The sequence below is a fragment of the Mustela nivalis genome (assembly GCF_964662115.1).
Source record: "Mustela nivalis genome assembly, chromosome: 4".
In the NCBI taxonomy this organism is placed as follows: domain Eukaryota; kingdom Metazoa; phylum Chordata; class Mammalia; order Carnivora; family Mustelidae; genus Mustela; species Mustela nivalis.
In genome coordinates this window covers 140927533-140947533 of record NC_139023.1, presented here as the reverse complement: position 1 = coordinate 140947533, position 20001 = coordinate 140927533, and the positions used below count along the sequence as shown (strand labels likewise).

The window sequence follows — 20001 nt, the reverse complement described above, 5'->3', positions numbered from 1 at the left end:
CCCACAACCCCATATTGCAATTTTACATCTTTTCTTCCTCCTCTAACCTGCTCTACCTCCTCCCCCAGCCTCAGTTTCAGCTGATGACTTTGTTTCAGTTTTCTCAGTAAAGGAGGAAGTAGTCAGAAAACGTCCAACCACCACACCACCATGTGTCCTCACCTAGCGGTTTCCACCAGGCTTCCTTTACTGGGGAAGACTGACCGTAGTCTCACGTGAGGTCAGTCCCATCTGCACTCTGCTCCCATCTCCTCTCTCTTACAAAAGATCAGCGCTCCTGCAGGATTCCCCTTTCTTTCTTGCATCACCATTTTTTTTTCCTACTAGGTCATTTCAGTAGCATAGTAGAGTATTTTTTCTCTCATTTGAACAAATTCTGCTAACCACAAACTCTGGTTTCTGCCATCTTCCCATTCCTATGACCTGCTTTATCAGTCAGAGCTCCTTGAAAGAGGCGTCTATGTCTCCAGTTCTTCTGCCCTCCTGTAGTAAAACTCTCCAATTAGGTTTTCTCTTCAACCACTCCACTAAAACTATTTTTCATCTTTAAGATCCCACAAATCTCTATGTTGCTGATTCAGTGGCCACTTCTCAATCTTCATCTTGCTTAGCCTGTTGATAACATTAACCCAGGTGAATGCTCTCTCCTCCCTCCTCTTTGAAACACTTTCTTAACTTGGTTTCCAGCATGCTTCAAACTCTTGTTTTTCTTCCTCCCATACTGGTTGCTCCTTCTCAATCTTCTTTGCTGGATTTACTTTTTCTGCTTGGCCTTGAAATATTACTTTGCTTCAGAACTCAGGCTTTAGATCTTTTCCTTATGTTTGTTCATTGCCATAATTGATCTCAAGATTTTAAATACCATCCATATGCTGGGGAGTCCCAAATTTAGATCTCCAGCCCTGATTTCACCCATGACATTCAGATTTGTGTATGTCCAACTTTCCAACCAACACTTCCACTTGGATGTTTAATAGACATTCACAGTTATTGTTCCAAATCTGAATTCATGAGCACCCTTTCTACACTAAACTTGTCCAATATCTTGTGTTCTACCCTGTCAGAGTTCATGACAGCCCTATCTTTAGTGGCTCAAACCAGACACCCTGAGCCATCATATTCTTCTCTCTTCTTTCATATCCCCATATCCAAAGGGTGGTGTAGTCCCCTCTCTTCCTCCACTCCCAACACCTTTGCACAAACCATTCTTTTTTTTTTTTCTTTTCAGTGTTCCAGAATTCACTGTTTATGCACCACACCCAGTGCTCCATGCAGTATGTGCCCTCCATAATACCCATCACCAGCCTCACCCAACTTCTCACCTCCCTCTCCTCCAAAACCCTCAGTTTGTTTTTCAGAGTCCACAGTTTCTCATGGTTTGTCTCCCCCTCTGATTTCCACCAATTCATTTTTCCTTTCCTTCTCCTAATGTCCTACATGTTATTCCTTATGCTCCACAAATAAGCGAAACCATATGATAATTGACTCTCCCTGCTTGACTTATTTCACTCAGCATAATCTCCTCCAGTCCCATCCATGTTGATACAAAAGTTGGGTATTCATCCTTTCTGATGGAGGCATAATACTCCATTGTATATATGGACCACATCTTCCTTATCCATTCGTTTGTTGAAGGCCATCTTGGTTCCAGCGCCTTTGCACAAGCCATTCTAATCTTGCCTGATGTAGCAAGAGTCTTTAATGCTTTCTACCCTTGCCCTTTTGTTACAGTCTATTATGAGCACAGTGTGATCCCGTTAAAAGAGACATCGCATTGTGACGGTCTTCTGCTCTGAAGCCTCTCATGGTTTTCCATCTCAGAGTAAAGCCAAAGTCCATACCAGTGGCTGACGGGGCCCTATGTCGTCTGCTCTCCTTCCCCTTACTTCTCTGATCCATTCTTCTCCTCTTTTGCTGTATTTCAGGACTGTTTCTTGTGAACATGTTAAGCCTGATATCTTCACAGGGTTTTCCCATATTCTGTGCTCTCTGCCTAGAACACTTGGCCCACATGCTTGTTCCTTGGTCTCTTTTAATATTTTGCCAAATGTCATCTTAGTGTGAGGCCTTCCCTGAGCACCCTGTTTAGTACTGTAGCACCCACTCCATACCCCTTACCACCTTTTTATATTGCATTAATTTACTAACAAATTTTATTGTGCTCCTTTTTACACTTGCTTCATGAGAGTAGGATCATTTTATTTCTTTACTAATATTTCTGTAGCGCCTAGAACAGTGCCTGGCACATCATAAATGCTCAGTACAAATTTGTTGAATAAAAGGAGACAAGAGTTGTTTAGTATTATGTGAGGTATGTCAGCATCCCGAGTCAAAATACATGTTTGTTTAAATCTGTTGTGTAACTTATTCATTTTATACCTACCATTCCTTGAGAGTTGTATTTGAGGCAAATATGAACCTATTTGATAGTTATATAATTGGTTAACTATTTAACCAAATATGTATTCATTCGCTAGAACCTGAGTCGAAGGGAGGCAGACATCTTATGGAAACCGTGTTTGGAAAGACAATTTATGCTGACAGGTGAAATCATTAAAAGATTGAATAGAAGATCTAAATTGAACTGCTGTAGAGAAAAACAAAACAAAAACACCTGGATTTATTACAGTCCCTAGACTTGTTAAGTACTTTTATTCTATATAATAAGCAACTTAATTATTTACTTTGGCATTTAGTCAACTACCAACAAATTTAGTACCAGATGAAATATATCCTTGTAATAAAATCAATCGCTCAGATCCTAGGTACTAGAACAGTGTTTTTTTTTTTTTTTTTAAAAAAAACTTTATTATTAGGAAAAAAGTACTTAAAAAAAAAAATCACATAGCCAGTTGAAAAACAGGTAAACGTGGAATCTACCTCTGTCCAAAGTCCAGGAGGATAGTTCTTATAATCCCTGGCAGGAATAGATGAATGTGCTCACTGCCATGAATCTGGTTTCTGTGGAATCTGAAACTGATACTGTGTGTGTGTTGGGGGCTAGGGGGAGGGGTTGAAAAAAGAATATGAAATTAAAACTATCCGTTCAGGTACAGGACTTTGGAAGGGCTCTGAGGCTTCCTCTGATCTTAATGATGACGTTGGTCATGGAGATGTGTGTTAACACATTGAGCCATGAGATGCCCAGCACTATTCCAAGCAGGTTTCATGAATTTTTCCCCCAAACAACCTACAGTGCACTGGACCTCAGGTACAGAGAAGTCATGCCCAGGGTGACACAGCTGGGAAGGGGGAGACTAAGGAAGGGTAGAAATGAAGAAACTAGACTGAGAACAGAGACCTCCATCAGCCTCAGCCCTGTCACCCATTAATAGGGGGAACACGGAAGAAAACACATTGCCTTGTGTGTATGTCCTCGACTCCACTTGTGAAATGGAAATGTTGATGCCAGCTATGAACTCCTCATTCTGTTGTGCTGAGGTCAGGGAAAGTGTGTGGAAGTGCTCTATAAAGAGTCGAGTGCTTGGAAATGTAGTGTGATTTTAAATTGCTTTTCACTCCAACACAATATTATAGGTGAGGCTTGAAAATGCAATTATTTTGCTTTTTCTTTCACTTCTAATGTTTCTAATTTATCTCTTAGACATGATTTTTTTTTCCTTTCTTTTTAGGTTACTTGTCTGCAAGACTTTTTTGGTGATGACGATGTTTTTATTGCTTGTGGGCCTGAAAAATTCCGTTATGCCCAAGATGACTTCGTCCTGGATCACAGTGGTGAGGCAATTCTTTGACCGTCCTAGTAAACCTGAAACAGAGGCTCGGGTTTTAGTCAGATGACCCTTGCTAAGTGGTCTGGCATGTTGAAGAAAGAGGACATTGGTGGTATTCTTTTTGAACTAATGAAAGTAGAGAATAAAATGAAAACATTAGCCTAATTGTTAAAAAATCTAATTCAAGTAGTTTTTAATTTTTTTAGACTAAAACGGGTTGTCTCTTGACTGCCTTGTTTTGCCTCTGAAATGGATTTCCTGCCTATTTCAGAACAGTGCCTGGCTGTGCTACCTTAAGATATGGATTATATTGAATCTGAAATGGTTAGTTATTCATTTTCTGTGTTCATAACGAGATATGTAAAAGGTAATAATTAAATTGTTAATCATGGTTGTCTTGGCTTTCTTTTTACCTCATTGTTTGCAACTTAAAAAGAAAACATGCATTGTTCATATATACAGAAAAAAATAAAGCTATTTTCATTGATAGAATGAGAAAATCCCTTTCTCCAATGTGTGGAGTCTTCAACTTTATAGCAATAACCTTAGTGATTTCAGGTGTTATTGATTCTGGGAAAATTGCTTTACTTTTTTGTCTTGACTTAATTTAAACCTGTTATAGTAATAGTGATTATTTTAGCTGATAGTAAAGTCAACTTACTCTTAAAAGGAGGTAAAACCATACAGACATAACATTTCATAGGAGATCGATGTGAAAGATAAAGTCTTGCTCTTTAATTTCATGAGTGAGGAAAGTTGGCCTTTCAAAAATTAGACTGATGGTCGTCCCTTTCCAGCTGTAGTGATTCTGACCATCTAGAATTAGAGAAACATGTCACCAAATAAATACTGTGATCCATAAACTTCTTAAAATTCAAGATGATACGTTTTGTGGTACCAGACTTCCCTGAGTAATTCTTTCCTGTTCAACTATATCAGTTACCTTGGAGATAATTTATCTGCTTTGTGCTTAGGGCTCATTTATCTATACTTTTTGGTTTTGTTTCATTTTTTCACTGCTGCCAAGTTTCACTGAGGGTTTCTGTACTGTCTTATATTCTGTTGGCCTGGCCCTGATTTTAACTTGTAATGCCACTGGAAAGAATCACAGAGAATGTCCTTTTATATTTGTGTGTGCTAATGCTCTTTCCTGTTCCCACGATGATTAAGTTTGACTGAAATGTGCATTTGCATTATCATCTGTATTTTACATGTTTCTTGATTATAGCTTAATCCCATTTCTAGTATTTCTTTGATGCCAACCAATATTATTAAATTTGAAAGTTGGGACACTGAAAAACTGATATCTTCTACGTTATGAAGTTAATTTGGGTTACAACAAAATATTTATTGAGCACGTACTACGTATGTCCCAGACATTGTACTCCGTGTTTTGTGTGCATGTTGTAAACTTACTAATCTAGTTTTATTATTCATGGTTTTTGTTGTTAGCTACCAGTGGGCTCCAATAGTGAAAGGTGGGTGTAAGTTACTGATTTCTTCCCTCTCAGTTGCCAATTACTCAGCCTTCTGCCAACAGAGGATAATTGGCTTTTTCATAAGATTTTGTGAGGATTAAGTGAGACAGTATATATAAAGTAGTTAGAAGGGTTCCTGATGTATGTGCTTCACTTTCGTTATTATAAACGTCATTATTATACCTTCACCAGCAGGTCATGAAATTAAACCTGATTTGGCCACTGTTAACATTTATTTGGAGGAAAAGGTGTGTATTTTTTAAAAGATTTTATTTATTTATTTGACAGCGAGAGAGATCACAAGTAGGCACAGAGGCAGGGGGGTGGGAGGTGGGGGGGAGGGGGAATCAGGCTCACCACTGAGCAGAGAGCCTATGCGGGGCTGGATCCCAGGACCCTGAGATCAGGACCTGAGCAAGCAGAAGGCAGAGGCTTAACCCACTGAGCCACGCAGGCGCCCCTGTATATGTTTTTTTAACCAGTTATTTAACTTGTGTTTAATCTTAATAAAGTCCTAACTTTCTATCCTTTTAGGATTCTGACAACATCTTGCATTAAAGATTCAATGCTAGGGTGCCTGGGTGGCTCAGTGGGTTAAGCCGCTGCCTTCGGCTCAGGGTCCTGGGATCGAGTCCCGCATCGGGCTCTCTGCTCAGCAGGGAGCCTGCTTCCCTCTCTCTCTCTCTGCCTACCTCTCCATCTACTTGTGATTTCTGTCTGTCAAATAAATAAATAAAATCTTTAAAAAAAAAAAAAAAGATTCAATGCTAAACACAGTCTTCCCCAAGTAACAGAATCCTGCTTCAAGAACTGACCTCAGGACTGGCTGAGTGTCCTAAAGCTAGGGGGTGGTTCTAAGCTGTAGTTGTTGGTTTTCTGGATTTACACTTGTGCTCTTGAAAGAGTGGCAGTGCCTTTAAGACGTTTCTGACTAACACACACCCCTTCTTTCAACAACAGAATACTGTTTAATATCCACAATGCTAATTAACTAAACTGAAGTTGCTCCAGCCCCTTCTGAGTGAGATTTTGATTAGGGTCTTTCAAATGCTAACTAGCCTCCCCTGGTGTGTATTTTCCTGATTAGTGGACTTCACATGTTAATTTATTGCCCCGAGGTATACATTAAAACCAACACACGTTGTCATCTTACCTCATAAATTGAAGTATTTTAACGTAAATGACAGACAATAGGTTATCTGATTTAATCCTTATAACAAGCCTACCAAGCAGATGCAGAATTTATTCTGATCCCAATTTCATAGGGGAAATAATGGAGCCTTAGACGCTCACCAAGCTCCCCCAGTTAGCAAAATCAGATTCAAGATTCATTCAAAATCTGCATGACTCCCAAACCCATGTTCTTAATTATTCAAATTAGCACTGATTATTTTAGCTGTAATTACTTCTGGTACTCTAAATGCTGTTTTATTTGATGATTTATGGAAAAAACCAAAGTTATTGTTGGAAGCTAGTTTCTTCATTTTCGATCCTCTATACTTAGGGAAGGTGGAAAACAAGATGGTAAGGAGTCCCCTACCCTTTCAAAATAAGATTATCAGGGAGTTTGGACAGAATCAAATTGTGGCCTTTTGCTCTCAATACTACTGACCGAAAAGGGAAGCTGCGCATGTTCCGACGGGGCTCTCCGTGTGTGATCGCGTTAGGACGTTGGGATTTCCATATTCAGTGCGAACTCCGCTGGAGCAATGAGCTTGTCTACAAGATGCCTACGCCAACTACAGACAACCTCGGGTGTACTTTTGGGACAACTGCTTTGTATATTGAAGTTGTTTAACAATAATGGGAAGATGATCCGGTGTTCGCTCTCTGGCAGTAAACTGCATGCACGTGTGATCAGTATTTTAACCGGATTTAGTTAATGCACTTTCTCTCCTTTCCAGAATGCCGCGTCTTGAAGTCCTCTTATTCTCGCTCCTCAGCTGTCAAGTATTCTGGATCTAAAAGCCCTGGGCCCTCCCGACGCAGCAAATCCCCAGCTTCAGGTACGCAATCTCCTTCAGTTCCTTTAATTGTTACCAACTAGCGATCTTTCCCACGTTCGCAGGCAGCCAGGTTCCAAAACGACTCGCAGATGACATGATTCTTAAAACGAAAAATTTGAGTCTGTTGCTCAGAGTTGTCATAGATCTGCTAAGACGCTTGTTTGTTTTATTCTCACACATTTTCTCAAGGACAGTCTCTATCTAGACCCTTCTGGTATTTACGTGGAAGTGTTTCGCATTTAGACCATAGCGTACTGTGTTTTTAACTTTGTGCTGTATGATTGTGGATATTTTTCTTCTCTTATTGGTTTAAAACGTACATCGGACACAGAATGCATTTCCTTGATAAGTTTCATAGGCTTTTTCCTTTTTCAAGCAATTTAATAGTAGCAGTGATTATTATTGGAAATTGGTACTTACTTAAGAGTCAGACTTACCTGTAATTAAGTTTCTTTCAGGTTCTAAACCTATAGATCTGTGATAGTTTCAGCTGGGGGCACTTTTTTAAAAGCTAGAAACATCTATAAATATCTTGATGTCTTCTACAAGGTTTGTATATAGTAATTTTAAGTAATTTTGCTCATATCCCTTCCTGTTCAGGAGAGGATTGTAAAAAACCATGATTTCACAGGTGAGAAATCTAGAACATGTGAAAGTAGGATCAGTAAAATTGTCAAGCATCAGACCCTCTAAAAGATGGAGGAGCGTTTTGGACATTCTACTTGTCACTGCTTCGCCTTCAGCACCCACCCCACTTTCCTTCGGTCAGGTTGTTTTACCCTTTTCGTGTATACGCGTTCAAACCTGCTGAATAACTGCTCTCCTTACTGTCTCCTCCTCTTTGTACTCCCTGAATGTGCACAGTAAAGAGGGGTGGACACCACTCCGGTGCCTACTCTGCAGCCAGATCCCCAGGTGAGCCATGAGGACAATGGCTTTGTTGCTCTGCTGGGTTTTTGTTTCTGTCTCTTGCCACATTTCTGTTTCCTTTTGCTCCATTTCCATGAACGTATCTGGCTTGTACCAGTGTACATTTGTGCGCTGTGGGATGCTTCACCGTGCATAGAATGCCTCAATGTCCCTTCTTTTTAGAGAACCAGTCATTGTCCGAAGATGGCCAAGTGCCTCTTTCTGTGTGTAGTTACAGGACCAAGGAGGAGTACCACCTCGAAGGGTCTATCTTCTAGTTAATTTTGGAAAACATTCTGTTCCTGAAAAAAGCTAAAGTTTGTTGGTTGTAGGAAAATGACCATAGAAGCAATTAAACTTTTCTGTTCTTCCCTTCTTCTCCTTCTGTTTTTACCTTCCTCCCCACCCTAGAGGCCCAACACTCTAAAACTATTGATGATATGAATATTTTTAACTGAAAGCATCTCTCTGCTGTGAAGCTTATTTCAAATTATATTATGCTTCTATAAAGTATCTCAAACACTAGGAAAGCTAATACAACATGAAATTGGCATAAATACAATTACCTGAACCTACCATATGGTAAATGTAGATTTTTGTCAGGTTCTTTGCTTTTGTTTTAGCCATAGGTTTTATAGATATTTATTGTATCAGTGAAATAAATAGAAGTGAGGAGAGTGATTAAAAAATCAGGTATTTTAATTAATCTAATACATACTAAACTAAAAGCATGTATCATAGCCATAATTTTTCTTGCAGACCAGTATGTTTGTATAAATAAAGATTTATTCAAATCTTTTTAAATTGAATTTGGAATGCTTAGAAATTGATTCAAGAAATCTTAACATTTCAGGACCCCCAATTTTTAACTAAGTCTGTATTTGCATTTGGGGTAGAGTATCTTAAACTTGCAAGTAAAAGTTGTGAGATCTATAAATCACACTTCAGAGTGCAAAAAAATGAGAGATTAAACCCCAAAGTCACCACATCCCGCAGTTACAGACAAGGGGGCAATCTGTATTATTGAAAGCTGCATACCCACAAGCACAACTCACATTTATAGACCTCTAGCTATGGCATACCTGTAAACATTTAGAAAATGCTGTGGGACAAACGGGAATCTCAGAGGTATTAGCTTTGTTGACAGAACATTGTACCTTCTCAGTCTTGGGACAGAAGTGCTCCGTAAGTGCGGTCTTCTGGTTGACTGAATTCCTAAACAAAACTTGTAGTAAAACAGGCAAATAGTGTGTAAGAAACACGTAGAAATTCATCTGGGTAACATAGGTAGGTAAATATTATCATAATTTGAGTCCTAAAGATGCTCATTTGAGGTTTTTAGCTTGTAAATCTTTCAGAGTCCACCAAGACAGAAGATCTTCTGAACAAACAAGCAAACAAAAAAGCCCAAGTTTATTTCTTTTCTTCCAGTTGAGAGGAGACATGGATAACAGCCTTCTTCTGGGAGAGAAAGTCAGGGGTTGGAAGGAGTGGAACATGACGAGGGTGTGGGTTGGTTGTTGTCCACCCACCAGGTGGTGGTGGCCGTGTGAGGGGAGCATGCCCAACATGACCCTGTCCCACTTACCCTCCGAACTAAGATTTGGAAGAAATGGGAAAGAAGTGAAATTAAGGATTACTCATGAAGGAACATTTTTTAGAATTTTCCAAATGCTCTGGGAAACTTAGAAACCCAAACATGACTTGGTGTCTCTTTAGGATGAGATTATTTGGAGGGAAATATGGGCATGTAGTTACTGACCCCAGTAAAATCCCTGGCAGTGAGTTTTGTCAAGAAACTGTTTAGCAGTGGGTATGTTTTTAGGGAGTTTTGTCTCCTGTCAGGATCACCATTTGCAGGAATTGATTTTTATCCTTTTGTCCCTTTTCTGTCACTGTTCCAAAGTAGCCTCTACTGTTAGTGTGGATTCTAAGTATCTGTGAATGCTAATAGCACTTACTGAGTGGAGGCTGGTGACCTGCCTAGGTTGCTGTGTATTTGGAATGAAGGAACAAAAGGAGTAAATTTCAGTCTCCGCTCACAGCAAGTTGACCAGTTCCTTGCTCATAATAATCTCTATTTTATGTGAACTTCTGCCACCAATTCCCTTTCTTTAAAGAGAATTTTTAAAAGAAAACAACATTGAAATTTAACTTAAATGAGAAGTGATCAGGACTGCTGAATAAATATCCTAGAAAGTTTCTAATTGCACAGTTCCTTGTGTTGTCCTTGTACTCTAAATATGCACGTACATTTGTTACGAAATTATAGATAACAGGTCATTGTTTATGCATGTGTGGTTTTAAATTAGAAAAATTAAAGTTTGGTAAGTTAAAAGTGATGAGAAATTTTTTTCATCCTTTCCCAATTTAAAATGAGCAATGCAACAAATAAGCATGACTTCAAACCCAGATACCCTGGTTTATAGGTTATCTATCTAATCACAAAAACTTGTTGATCCCACGACTTTTGCCTCCACTCAAGAACTAGTACTCACTTTTTTGAGTCACCTATTTAGGACTTTTGCCTCTGCATATTGTTTTTTTTACATTTATCAGCTTCATTTAAAATAATAGCTTTCTGCTTCCTTGTATTTGAAAACAAAAGAAAGAAATGACTTTGCTTTTCTTTCCATAGAGATGAATGACAGTTTTCATCTTTGGGCAAAGCATTGAAGATTCGTGATAAAAGGGGTTTCAAATACGTCTTAGAAAAGTAATTACACCAGTCCTAAATGTTAACTACCAACTTTGTGAAATGACAGCAGAAATGGATCCAGGTGATAAAATTAGGAATAAGCATAAGTCATGCTGAAGTGTTTGACCAGCATTCTCTAGTATAAAATCTGCAAATTTACCCTCCCGTCTAAACAGCAGTGGTTATAATTTTCCTAGCTGTGCTCTAAATTGAGCCTTCGACCTCCAAGTGTGTGGAAGTTTGGAGGGGGTACTATTGAAAAACCATCAAGATTTGGTAAATAGTGGGAGAAATTAAAGAGTGAGGACAAGAAAATGGAAGGAATTAAGAATGACTACTTTAGATAAGAAGAAAGTTGAAGAGTGCCTTTTATGGCCTTCAAAGAAATAAATAGGTGTTAAAAGAAAAATGACCAGTAATTTTCCCTTTCCATAAAGAATATGCTTAGAAAATTTGTTTGGCTAATGTGGGATTGATTTGGGAGAGCGGTAGAACTTCTTGGGTACTCAGGTTGGTATATACCAAGAGAGTGGATGTTGGAAGTTTCAGGACAGCCTTCCTTGTAAAGTATTACAAACATACCAGCCATTTCATTTCTCTGCCCTTGCTGGCAGGCAGAATCTATGAACGAGTTCTCATTCACATCTCTAATTCCATAATGTTTTATATATTTGTTTATGTCATTGTTGGAAAGCTATTACTGAAAACAATTCTAGTTTCACTCCTTATTTGTCTGATACTTTGTAATGCAATAAAACACATTATTTTTGCTTTTCACTGATTTGCCATCTGCTTTGAGCTTTAAATGAATCGAAGCTTCATGGGAGCAATGTTGTGCATGTGCTTGGTGTATTTGTGCAATCTGTTTATTTGGGGTTTGAATGACCTCTGTCTCCTTTGTTGTCTCATGGTCAGTTAACGGAACTCCCAGCAGCCAGCTGTCTACTCCTAAATCAACGAAATCTTCTAGCTCTTCTCCAACTAGCCCAGGAAGTCTCAGAGGATTAAAGGTATGAAATGGGATAAATGGCATGTTTGTGTGATTTTGTTATTTTGAGTTTCATAGTTTGGTAGTTTAATTTGTTCAGGGACTTGGGTGTAATAAAAAATCAAAAAGGAAAGAGTTCAGGATGTGGAGCTGAGAAGGACCTACCTGCCTTTGAATCCTGTGTCCTTTTTCATCTTGGAATTTGGGTCAACTCACTTAACTCTTCTGACCCCAACTGTTCCCATCTCTCAAATGGGAATAGAAGGTTGTGCTTAAGGATGAACATATTGGGGTAAAGTAAAAGAAGTAGTAGTTTTCCTGTTATTATCAAAATGATTTGCAATGGGAAAGCCTTGGAGAATACTGTAATTCTTTTACAAATCTCATTTTGAATCATGACTTTAATATTGTTAACCTAATTTGGCTTTGCAAAAGCTTGAAATAGGATGAAGCGCTATTATGGTACTTACGTACATCTGTAATAACCCAAGAAGATAATGTTCGTTTTGGTGAGAAATTAGAAATAAATCTTAGGGGGCACCTGGGTGGCTCAGTGGGTTAAAGCCTCTGCCTTCGGCTCAGGTCATGATCCCATAGTTCTGGGATCGAGCCCCACATTGGGCTCTTTGCTGGGCAGGGAGGCTGCTTCCCTCTCTATCTCTGCCTGTCTCTCTTCCTACTTGTGATCTCTGTCTGTCAAATAAATAAATAAAATCTTAAAAATAAATAAATAAATAAATAAATCTTAGGTTTTGACTGTGATAGCCTAAAAATATAAATGGTTAACTTAACATGATCAGCAGTTGGTTTAATAGACTTGTTTTGTTTTTTGTTTTTGGGTTTGTTTTGTTTTGTTTTGTTTTAATGGGCATTTTGTCTTATAGGGAGAAAAATAATGAATGAAGGCAAATTTGCAAAATTTCAACAACATCAATTTCATTTAATAGTTTTCAATAATTTAAATTTATAAGAGAAAGTTTGCCTGGTAAAATAGCAGTAAATAACTGAGGTTAAAAATTGGGGAAGTTTCCTTTTGTAGAAACAATGAAATAATCTGCATGGTAGTGTACTCTAAGAATACTGAAGTGTATACAGAAGGCTGTGTGTGCATGCATAAATTAACTTATTCTCTTGGTATTTTGGGACATTGGAAATGTCTTCATTAGGAATACATTCTGCCAAAGTTGGTTGCCTAAACACTTCAGGTATTGTCTGAGCAGCTTTCTTTAAGGATGTTGAGAAATCTTTTTCATTAGTAAAATGGACTGTAAGAACCCCAGCACCCCTGGGTGAGTGAGGAATGAGAACCTGCTGAGCGCAACATCCTGACCCCTTCAGAGCAGTGAGGACTGTGGGCCTGCCACTTCTCCAAGGGTTCCTTGTCCACCGAATTCTGTTTGTCTGTCCTGCCCTGAGAATGTTGGGTGAACATCAGAGTGAACCTACATGATTCGCATGTAAGTGATAGAGATCCGAAAGAGAAATTCCTTCCAGAGGAGGACGGCTTGCCTGTTTTGTGCCTGCTTGCTTATGTACATTGGCAGAAATTGGACTGAGAGGAGGGAGTATGAAGCTCTCCTCTACCTCCAAGTGCTAGAAGCTCCTTTATCAAAAGAACCAGACATTTCAAGGTGCTAAAGTGGCTTAGGTCAGCTTAAAATATGATTGTAATGGAAACTGTCTAAACTGTCAACTGCCAAAAAAGTTACATAAATTAAAAATCACTAATCAGCCAGTCATTTTCAGCTTTCCCCCAATTTATTGCACTTCAAATACGTAGGAGGTTCACTGTTTTTGAGTACCTTTCAAGAGAACTAAAGGAAAAATAATTCAAGTTCATTCGTTTCTTTTTTTAGTTCAGTTGCATGTTAAACTAAAAGCAAGTGGCTCCTAGTGCTGGTAACTTTTAACCTCAGGGCAAATCCCACACAGACTTTCCAGTGAGCCACAGTCATGTCCTCCTCCAGACTGTTGCTCTGGACAGGGACAGGATACCAAATCCTTTGTTTCCTTGGAGTTTCATTCACTTCTCTCTTTGTTATCATTCCCATCTTTCTGTCTAGCCCATCTGCAGCTGTGAGCCCAAGATTGTTCCTTTTAATTGTTGCTGCTTGGTCAGTAGGTGCTGCTGGATGCTCAGAGCACCATTTACCCTACACACATGCCCACCCACTTGCACTCAATCACCTACACTTCTGGAGTGGAGATGCATGGAGTTTTCAAAACATGGTAAATTGTCATATCGCTGAGACATCAGATAAAGCTGTTCTCCTTATGCTGAGTGTATCAGAAATGGTATAGCAGCCCCCATCTAGCACACAGCTCTCTGGAACGTGATTAGCGCTCAGGATTACTTGTCGGGGCCTAAAGGGGTGAAGAAGAGAGTTGCTGGTTACTGGCCAGGATAGAATACCAGATCCCTTTCTGTTACACTGGTGGGAGAGTCTGCGCTGTGCGAATGGGGAGGTCTTCGTCCGTCCTTCGATACCCCCTGAAAAGATATATGTGGGGATCTGTGCTCGGAATCAAGACAGCTGGAAGGAAAGTAGCAAGTGCAGAGCTCTTTATTAAGGTGAAAGGACACTCTCACGGCGGGAGAGCAGATGGGTTCCAGGAGGCGGAACCTCCTAAGTGGTTTCGGATCCGATATTCTTGGGTCTTTCGGGGATGGGACCTGCAGTGGGGTGGGTGGACTCCAGTGGAGGCTGCTCCCAGTCTTTTGGGAGACTCCTTCCACAGGATGGGAGAGGTTGTGTTTTTGACCCTACAGGGTTTGAAGCAGAGCCATCCTGGTCGCTTCTCTCCTTTGGGCAGGGCTATACCTGCAATTCAGATGCATTATAACAAGTCTAAGGGTCACCGGGGGGCAGACGGGGAAGGGGAGAGGACTGTGTTCTGCACCCTGGGCTCTTGATTTGTCAGCCCCAAGGTCTTAGAAGGCACAGGCTCTGGGTGTTGAGCCCCCGGGCTTCTAATGTGTCTCCGATTTATCACTGTCCTGCCTCCAGCTCCTGTCCCTCTCATTCTCCCCTTAAGGACTGGGGACTCTGGCTCCCAGCATTCCTCCCGCGGCTCAGTCTAGCTGCTGCCTAACTTTTCCTGACCCTGCCCCCGCTCCCTCTCAAACCCACTTTGTGTTCCACCCCACTGGAGGCCTGTGGGGTTTACTCACAGCTGTGAGACCTCCTCTTTGTTTTCTACCATTATTAAATAAGAACATTTGTTTTTAAAGGACCTCTGAAGTGCTAGGATTATAGTTCTTTAAACTGGCAACAAAACAAAGCAGAACAAAAAGCCCTACTTAAGAAGCAGGGGAGTTTATTTCTCTTCTCACTTTATAGCTGATGTAGAATTACCCAATTTTACATTAAATATTAGCAGCTGAATGAGTCTCTGCCATACCCATCAGCTCTTAGGCCACACTGCCCAAGTGCTGCCTACTCTCCTGGGTCATGCTTTATGGAAAGTGCGTCTTCTGACTGTTCCCAGCAGTCCTTGGTATTGGATATTGTTGTGGGGTTGAAGACCTGCCTTTGAAATACTGCCGCTTAGTCATGTTACTTACTGTACAAAATACCCTAATTTTGGTGTCAGCGTAAGCTCTAGTCAGCATCTGTCCACGTTTGCATTATTTTCTCAATTCAGTGACATTACGAATGGAGAATTACAGATAATTACCATGGGTTAGTGCTCTGCTTTTTTGTTCCCCCTTCATTTAAAATGGCTTATTAAGATCAATTAAGAGGCAGTGTCTGACACTGGAGGACTGTTTTTCGCAGGCAGGAACTCTTTATCCTGGTTAGATGCTTTAATGGCTTTGAGGATAGATCATCTTTTTCCAGAGAATCAGAATTGACAAAAGCAAGCAAACCAAGCCAGGACAGCCTGTGTAGGAAATGATACTCTGGACTCTCTAGCTGCCGGGACATAGCTTCTGCCAGATTATCTATTTGTTTGTTTGTTTATTTATTTACTTAAGTATCTGGGTTTTACCTAGTAGGAAATTAGGCAAAGTGAAGTCAGAGGGAAGCAGAATTTGATATTCTATCACAATTTTCCTGTGCCAGTTTTTGGGAATCAGTTTAGTGTTTTTGGTGGGGATGTTGGAAGAACTGAAAAGGAAAACAGGGTCATATTGTGAAGTTTAATCTCTGACCACAGAGTGTCCATGGCTTTTTGTTTGTTTGTATGTTCGCTCGTTGAAAAAGCACCTCTCCACAAAAAAAAGCCCTCATAGTTTCCCCCCATCCTACTGTTGGGGAAGACCCTTCTGCTCTACTCATACGCATTTATAAAAGATCATGCTCTTTGAAGGGCTGGGCCAAAGGCAAGAGAGGAAGGAAAGCTTTCCTCATATGGTGAGTAATTTTTGCAGGATGGGAATGTAAGAAATAGGGTGGCAACCAAGCAGTCAGGGTTCTTTAAACCTAAAACTAACAGACGTTAGGTAACTGAAAGTTAGTGGTACCTCGATTATAGTTTTTTGGTTTTGCTAGTTATGTGAAACCTACAATGGGAAAACAAAGTCGTCTCAGACATGCAGTTCGTCTTCATTTTGCAGACGAAGAGATTGAAGTTCAGAGATGTGAAGTGACTTGCTCAGGGTCTCAGTGGCTGCTTGGGATCTCTGACCCTTTCAGGGTCTCTGTCTCTAACCTCTGACTCTTCCCCCATCCCTGGGGAGTCTGTGTCAGTGACTGCAGCATAGACCTCTCAGAAGGAAGCTTCTATGGTTGTTATGGAAAAGCTATGCAGTCTTTCAAGAGGGTGAATGCTGGGGGTGGCTTGCCAGATACTGAGTATTTGGGTTTAGATATGCATAAATGCTCTGAATAAAAATGAGTTGAGATATTAGAAATGGAATGGGAGGTGGTGTTTGAGAAAGGTAGAGGTAGTCCTGGGGTGGGGGAGAGGCTTAGATGAAGGGAGGTGGAAAGGTAGAGAAGTGCCCGGCACTTCAGCCTGACCACAAAGGCTTTAGAAAAATGACAAAGTTCCCAAGAGGTTAGGGTTATTGGTTTTCTTCAGAAGCCAACAATGGAACTGAGTACTGTTAAGATTGACATAGGCCTGAACAAGGTAGTGTTGTCCAGGCTCAGCAAACATATGGGTACCTGGATATGAGATGATGTTCCATGGTGGGCTGGTGTGGAACCCCCATTGTGAGCATAGTTGCATAGCTGGGATTTGAAAACAGAGCCCATCCTTACTTATCACCATTACTAACTCCTAAGGACACAGTGAGAAAGCAAGTCCAGTCTGTTAAATAGGTGATTGGAAACAAATGGTCAAAACAAAAATTCATAAAATGAGTTGCTAGGGCTACCAAGGAGGTAGCCATTAGGCCATTTCCCCAAAACCTAGTCCCTCGGTAGTAGAACTTGGTTTTGCTCTTGTATGGATTTAGGGAATCTGGCCTTTCTAGGGCAAGACCACTGGGTGGTGATGGTCACCTGGGGAGGAGGCAGTTCTGCAGGCCTGAAACAAACCACCTTCACTGCACACCAGGCTTTACTTGGTGCCAAGCTGCCTCCTGCCGTCAGACCCTTGGGAAGTCCAGAGATCTTTTTAGTGAGGCCAGTTCATGCCAGGTTGGACTAGGCCTGTGTCAGGAGGGTGTGTAGCATCTCTGGACTCTTTCTTGTTTGTTCTTCTTTAGTTCTCCTTAATAATGAAAATTTTCTTTGAGTGCTTTAATCTGAACCATGACAAGTCTTTGGTCCACTCAAGCCAGAGAGTTAAGACAGAAGTGGTGTCTCATAGTATGTAGTTACACAGAAGGGGAGCTCATTTATGCTCAGACGCCTCCATTTGGAGAAGGACATAAGATGGTATAGGGTTGAAAGCATGAGCTCTGAAACCGGAATTTCTGGGTTTGATCTCGGCTTGGCCCCTCACAGGATATATGATCTTAGGCAAGTTACAACACTCTTAAGTGTAAAAAAAAAAAAAGGATTAATAGGACCTAGCACACAGGATTGAGATTAATTAACTATAGAGAAAGCACTTAGAATAGCTTTGCTGTTCTTTCTTACTGTAAGCCTTGGGATTTCCAGGTTTAGTGGAAAGAAAAAAAAATTAACATGCAGCAGTATATAAGAAGGAAGGAGAAAGTGAGAGAAGTCAGATTTTAAATTTTATTGCCTCCCCTGCTTTCTCTCTACTTTGAATTGTCTTCCCGACTATGCTTTGTCTCTGTTTCCCTGCCCTCTGTCTCTAGTCTGGCTGCATTAGTACCCTGTTAAGGCAACTTAGTAACAAATTTAGCAGCTTAAAATAGCAGTAAAAAATTACTGTCTTGCACAGTTCTTGTGGGTCAGGAATCCAGGAGCAGCTTTAGCACGGGGTCCTGGCTTTAAGATCATTGACAGAGATTGTTGTAGTCGAGGTAAGCCCCAGGGCTTCAGTCACCCAAAGGCCCTGCTGAGAGTAGGGGATCTCCTTCTGCGGTGACTTGTTCTCTTGGTAGCAGATTGGTGCTGGCTGTTGGCAGGAGACCTCAGGTCCTTGCCATATCCTCTCCATAAGTTGGCTGGAGTATCTTCAGAGCACGGCAGCTGGGTTTCCCCAAAGGAAGTGATCTGTAAGAGTGACATGCAGAAGCCCTCCTGCCTGAGACCTATTCCTGAAGGTTGGACACCATCATTTCCATAATAGTTTAGCAGTCTTATGTCAGCTCCGTGCAACATGAGAAAGGACTGTGTAAGGGCATGAAAATCAGGAGGTAAGGTTCAGGGGAACCATTTTGGAGGCTACCACACCGTTTCTCTGCTTTCATCTCTTTAACAGCCACCCAAAATTTATTTCTGAGGCTGCCCCTATTCCCTCAATACGTTTCTGTCCATTTTCCTTTTCCAGGGCCACGAAAGTCTCTCCCACTATCAATATTATTGCTTTGTTTCTGTCCCAGTCCTTTTGTTCTCCTGACCAGTCACCCCTTGCCCAATTACCCCCTGCCCATTCTTTTCTTTCCCCTTCAAATTCTAGAATCCCACCACCAGTGATGTTTTCTTCTTAATCCTCATCTTCCTCTTGACCTCAGCCCGTGATCTCCTGTTTCCTCTGCCCAAGCCCCTCAGAGTCCCTTCCATCTAGCTGATGACTTTCCCTGTGGGAATATTTTCTGTGCTTAAATCACAGCGTTTTCTTTGGGATAGATAGGCAATAAAGAGTACTAAATGTGTCATCAGCTACCAGATGGATGAAGAAAGCATTTCCCTGGGATTTAATTCATCATCCCTGTCCCAGTTGAGGACTTTCAAGGCTGTAGTAACTTAAGGCTTCCAAGTCAGGGGCACATCTGTGGACACTGAGGGATAAAATGTCTCAGGTTTTGATGCTGAAGTGTATGCCCGGAGGCTGTCTACTGTGAGTATTCTTGTTGGTTGAAAGAAGAAAGAAAAAAAGTACATTTGGAACACTGTCCAACATCTTGAGATTATAAACTGTCTGATATGCTGATATTTTATCTGATGATGTCTCCTGGGTGTGCTGGTGGTGAAAGATTTTCCAGATTTGTGAAGTGTGATGAAAGGGCTGGTAGTATCTCATACTGATTGGCAGAGCTAAAATGCAACTCTTTGACCTTTTGAACTTCAAAACTTCTTTTCGAAGCTGTGAAATGTAAATCCACGGTAGCCGCTGACCTTAGACGTTTTTGCTTTTCCCTGGAGCTTTGGTTTTTCTCTGGCATTTAAAGCTAGTTAATAATCCTCAGTCCTGAGAGACTGACTACTTTTATACTCTTTTTATGACCCCAGAAATGCCGGGTGGCGACTTCATCTCCGAACGTAATTGATTTTGTTGACAGAAACAAAAACAAAAAATGGACTAAGCAGTTTGGAAGACTTCAGTGACCTAACAAAATAAATCATCATCATGAATCTCAGATGCTGTTTGAGGACAGTGATTTGCAAATCGTGGTTGCTCAGTAAATAGAGGCATTTGGTAGGTCAGTGGCTCAGTGGGGCTGAAGCCCACCTTCATGGGGCTGGAAGGAGAGTTTGCCAAGCAAATCAGTGTATAAATACAATCAACCATAAGAACTTTATTTGAATGTAAGCAGCTCATGCGTTAATCTTAAATGCTCCCTTATTCATGAAAGTAGCGTGTTAGAAATTCTTCTTGGTAGTATATTGGAGATAATTGGATGGAATTAAGACTTAGAAGTTATCGTGAATTAGCCTGCGCC

General features: G+C 40.6%; 1 protein-coding gene across 6 annotated transcripts in view; it reads left to right on the top strand.

The window, feature by feature from the left end:
- Positions 1-20001, top strand: part of DCLK2 (doublecortin like kinase 2) — a 149062-nt gene that overhangs the window by 83369 nt on the left and 45692 nt on the right. For 4 of the 6 annotated variants that reach the window (XR_014311005.1, XM_082728132.1, XM_082728131.1 and 1 more), the window contains exons 3-6: positions 3633-3735; positions 7114-7215; positions 8080-8130; positions 11738-11832. Coding sequence is in view for 5 of the 6 variants with exons in the window: in XM_082728132.1 (XP_082584258.1) it covers positions 3633-3735; positions 7114-7215; positions 8080-8130; positions 11738-11832 (351 nt within the window). In the remaining variant the exon portion in view is untranslated. The remainder of the gene's footprint in view (positions 1-3632; positions 3736-7113; positions 7216-8079; positions 8131-11737; positions 11833-20001) is intronic. The other 2 variants (XM_082728134.1, XM_082728133.1) reach the window with 1 other exon arrangement.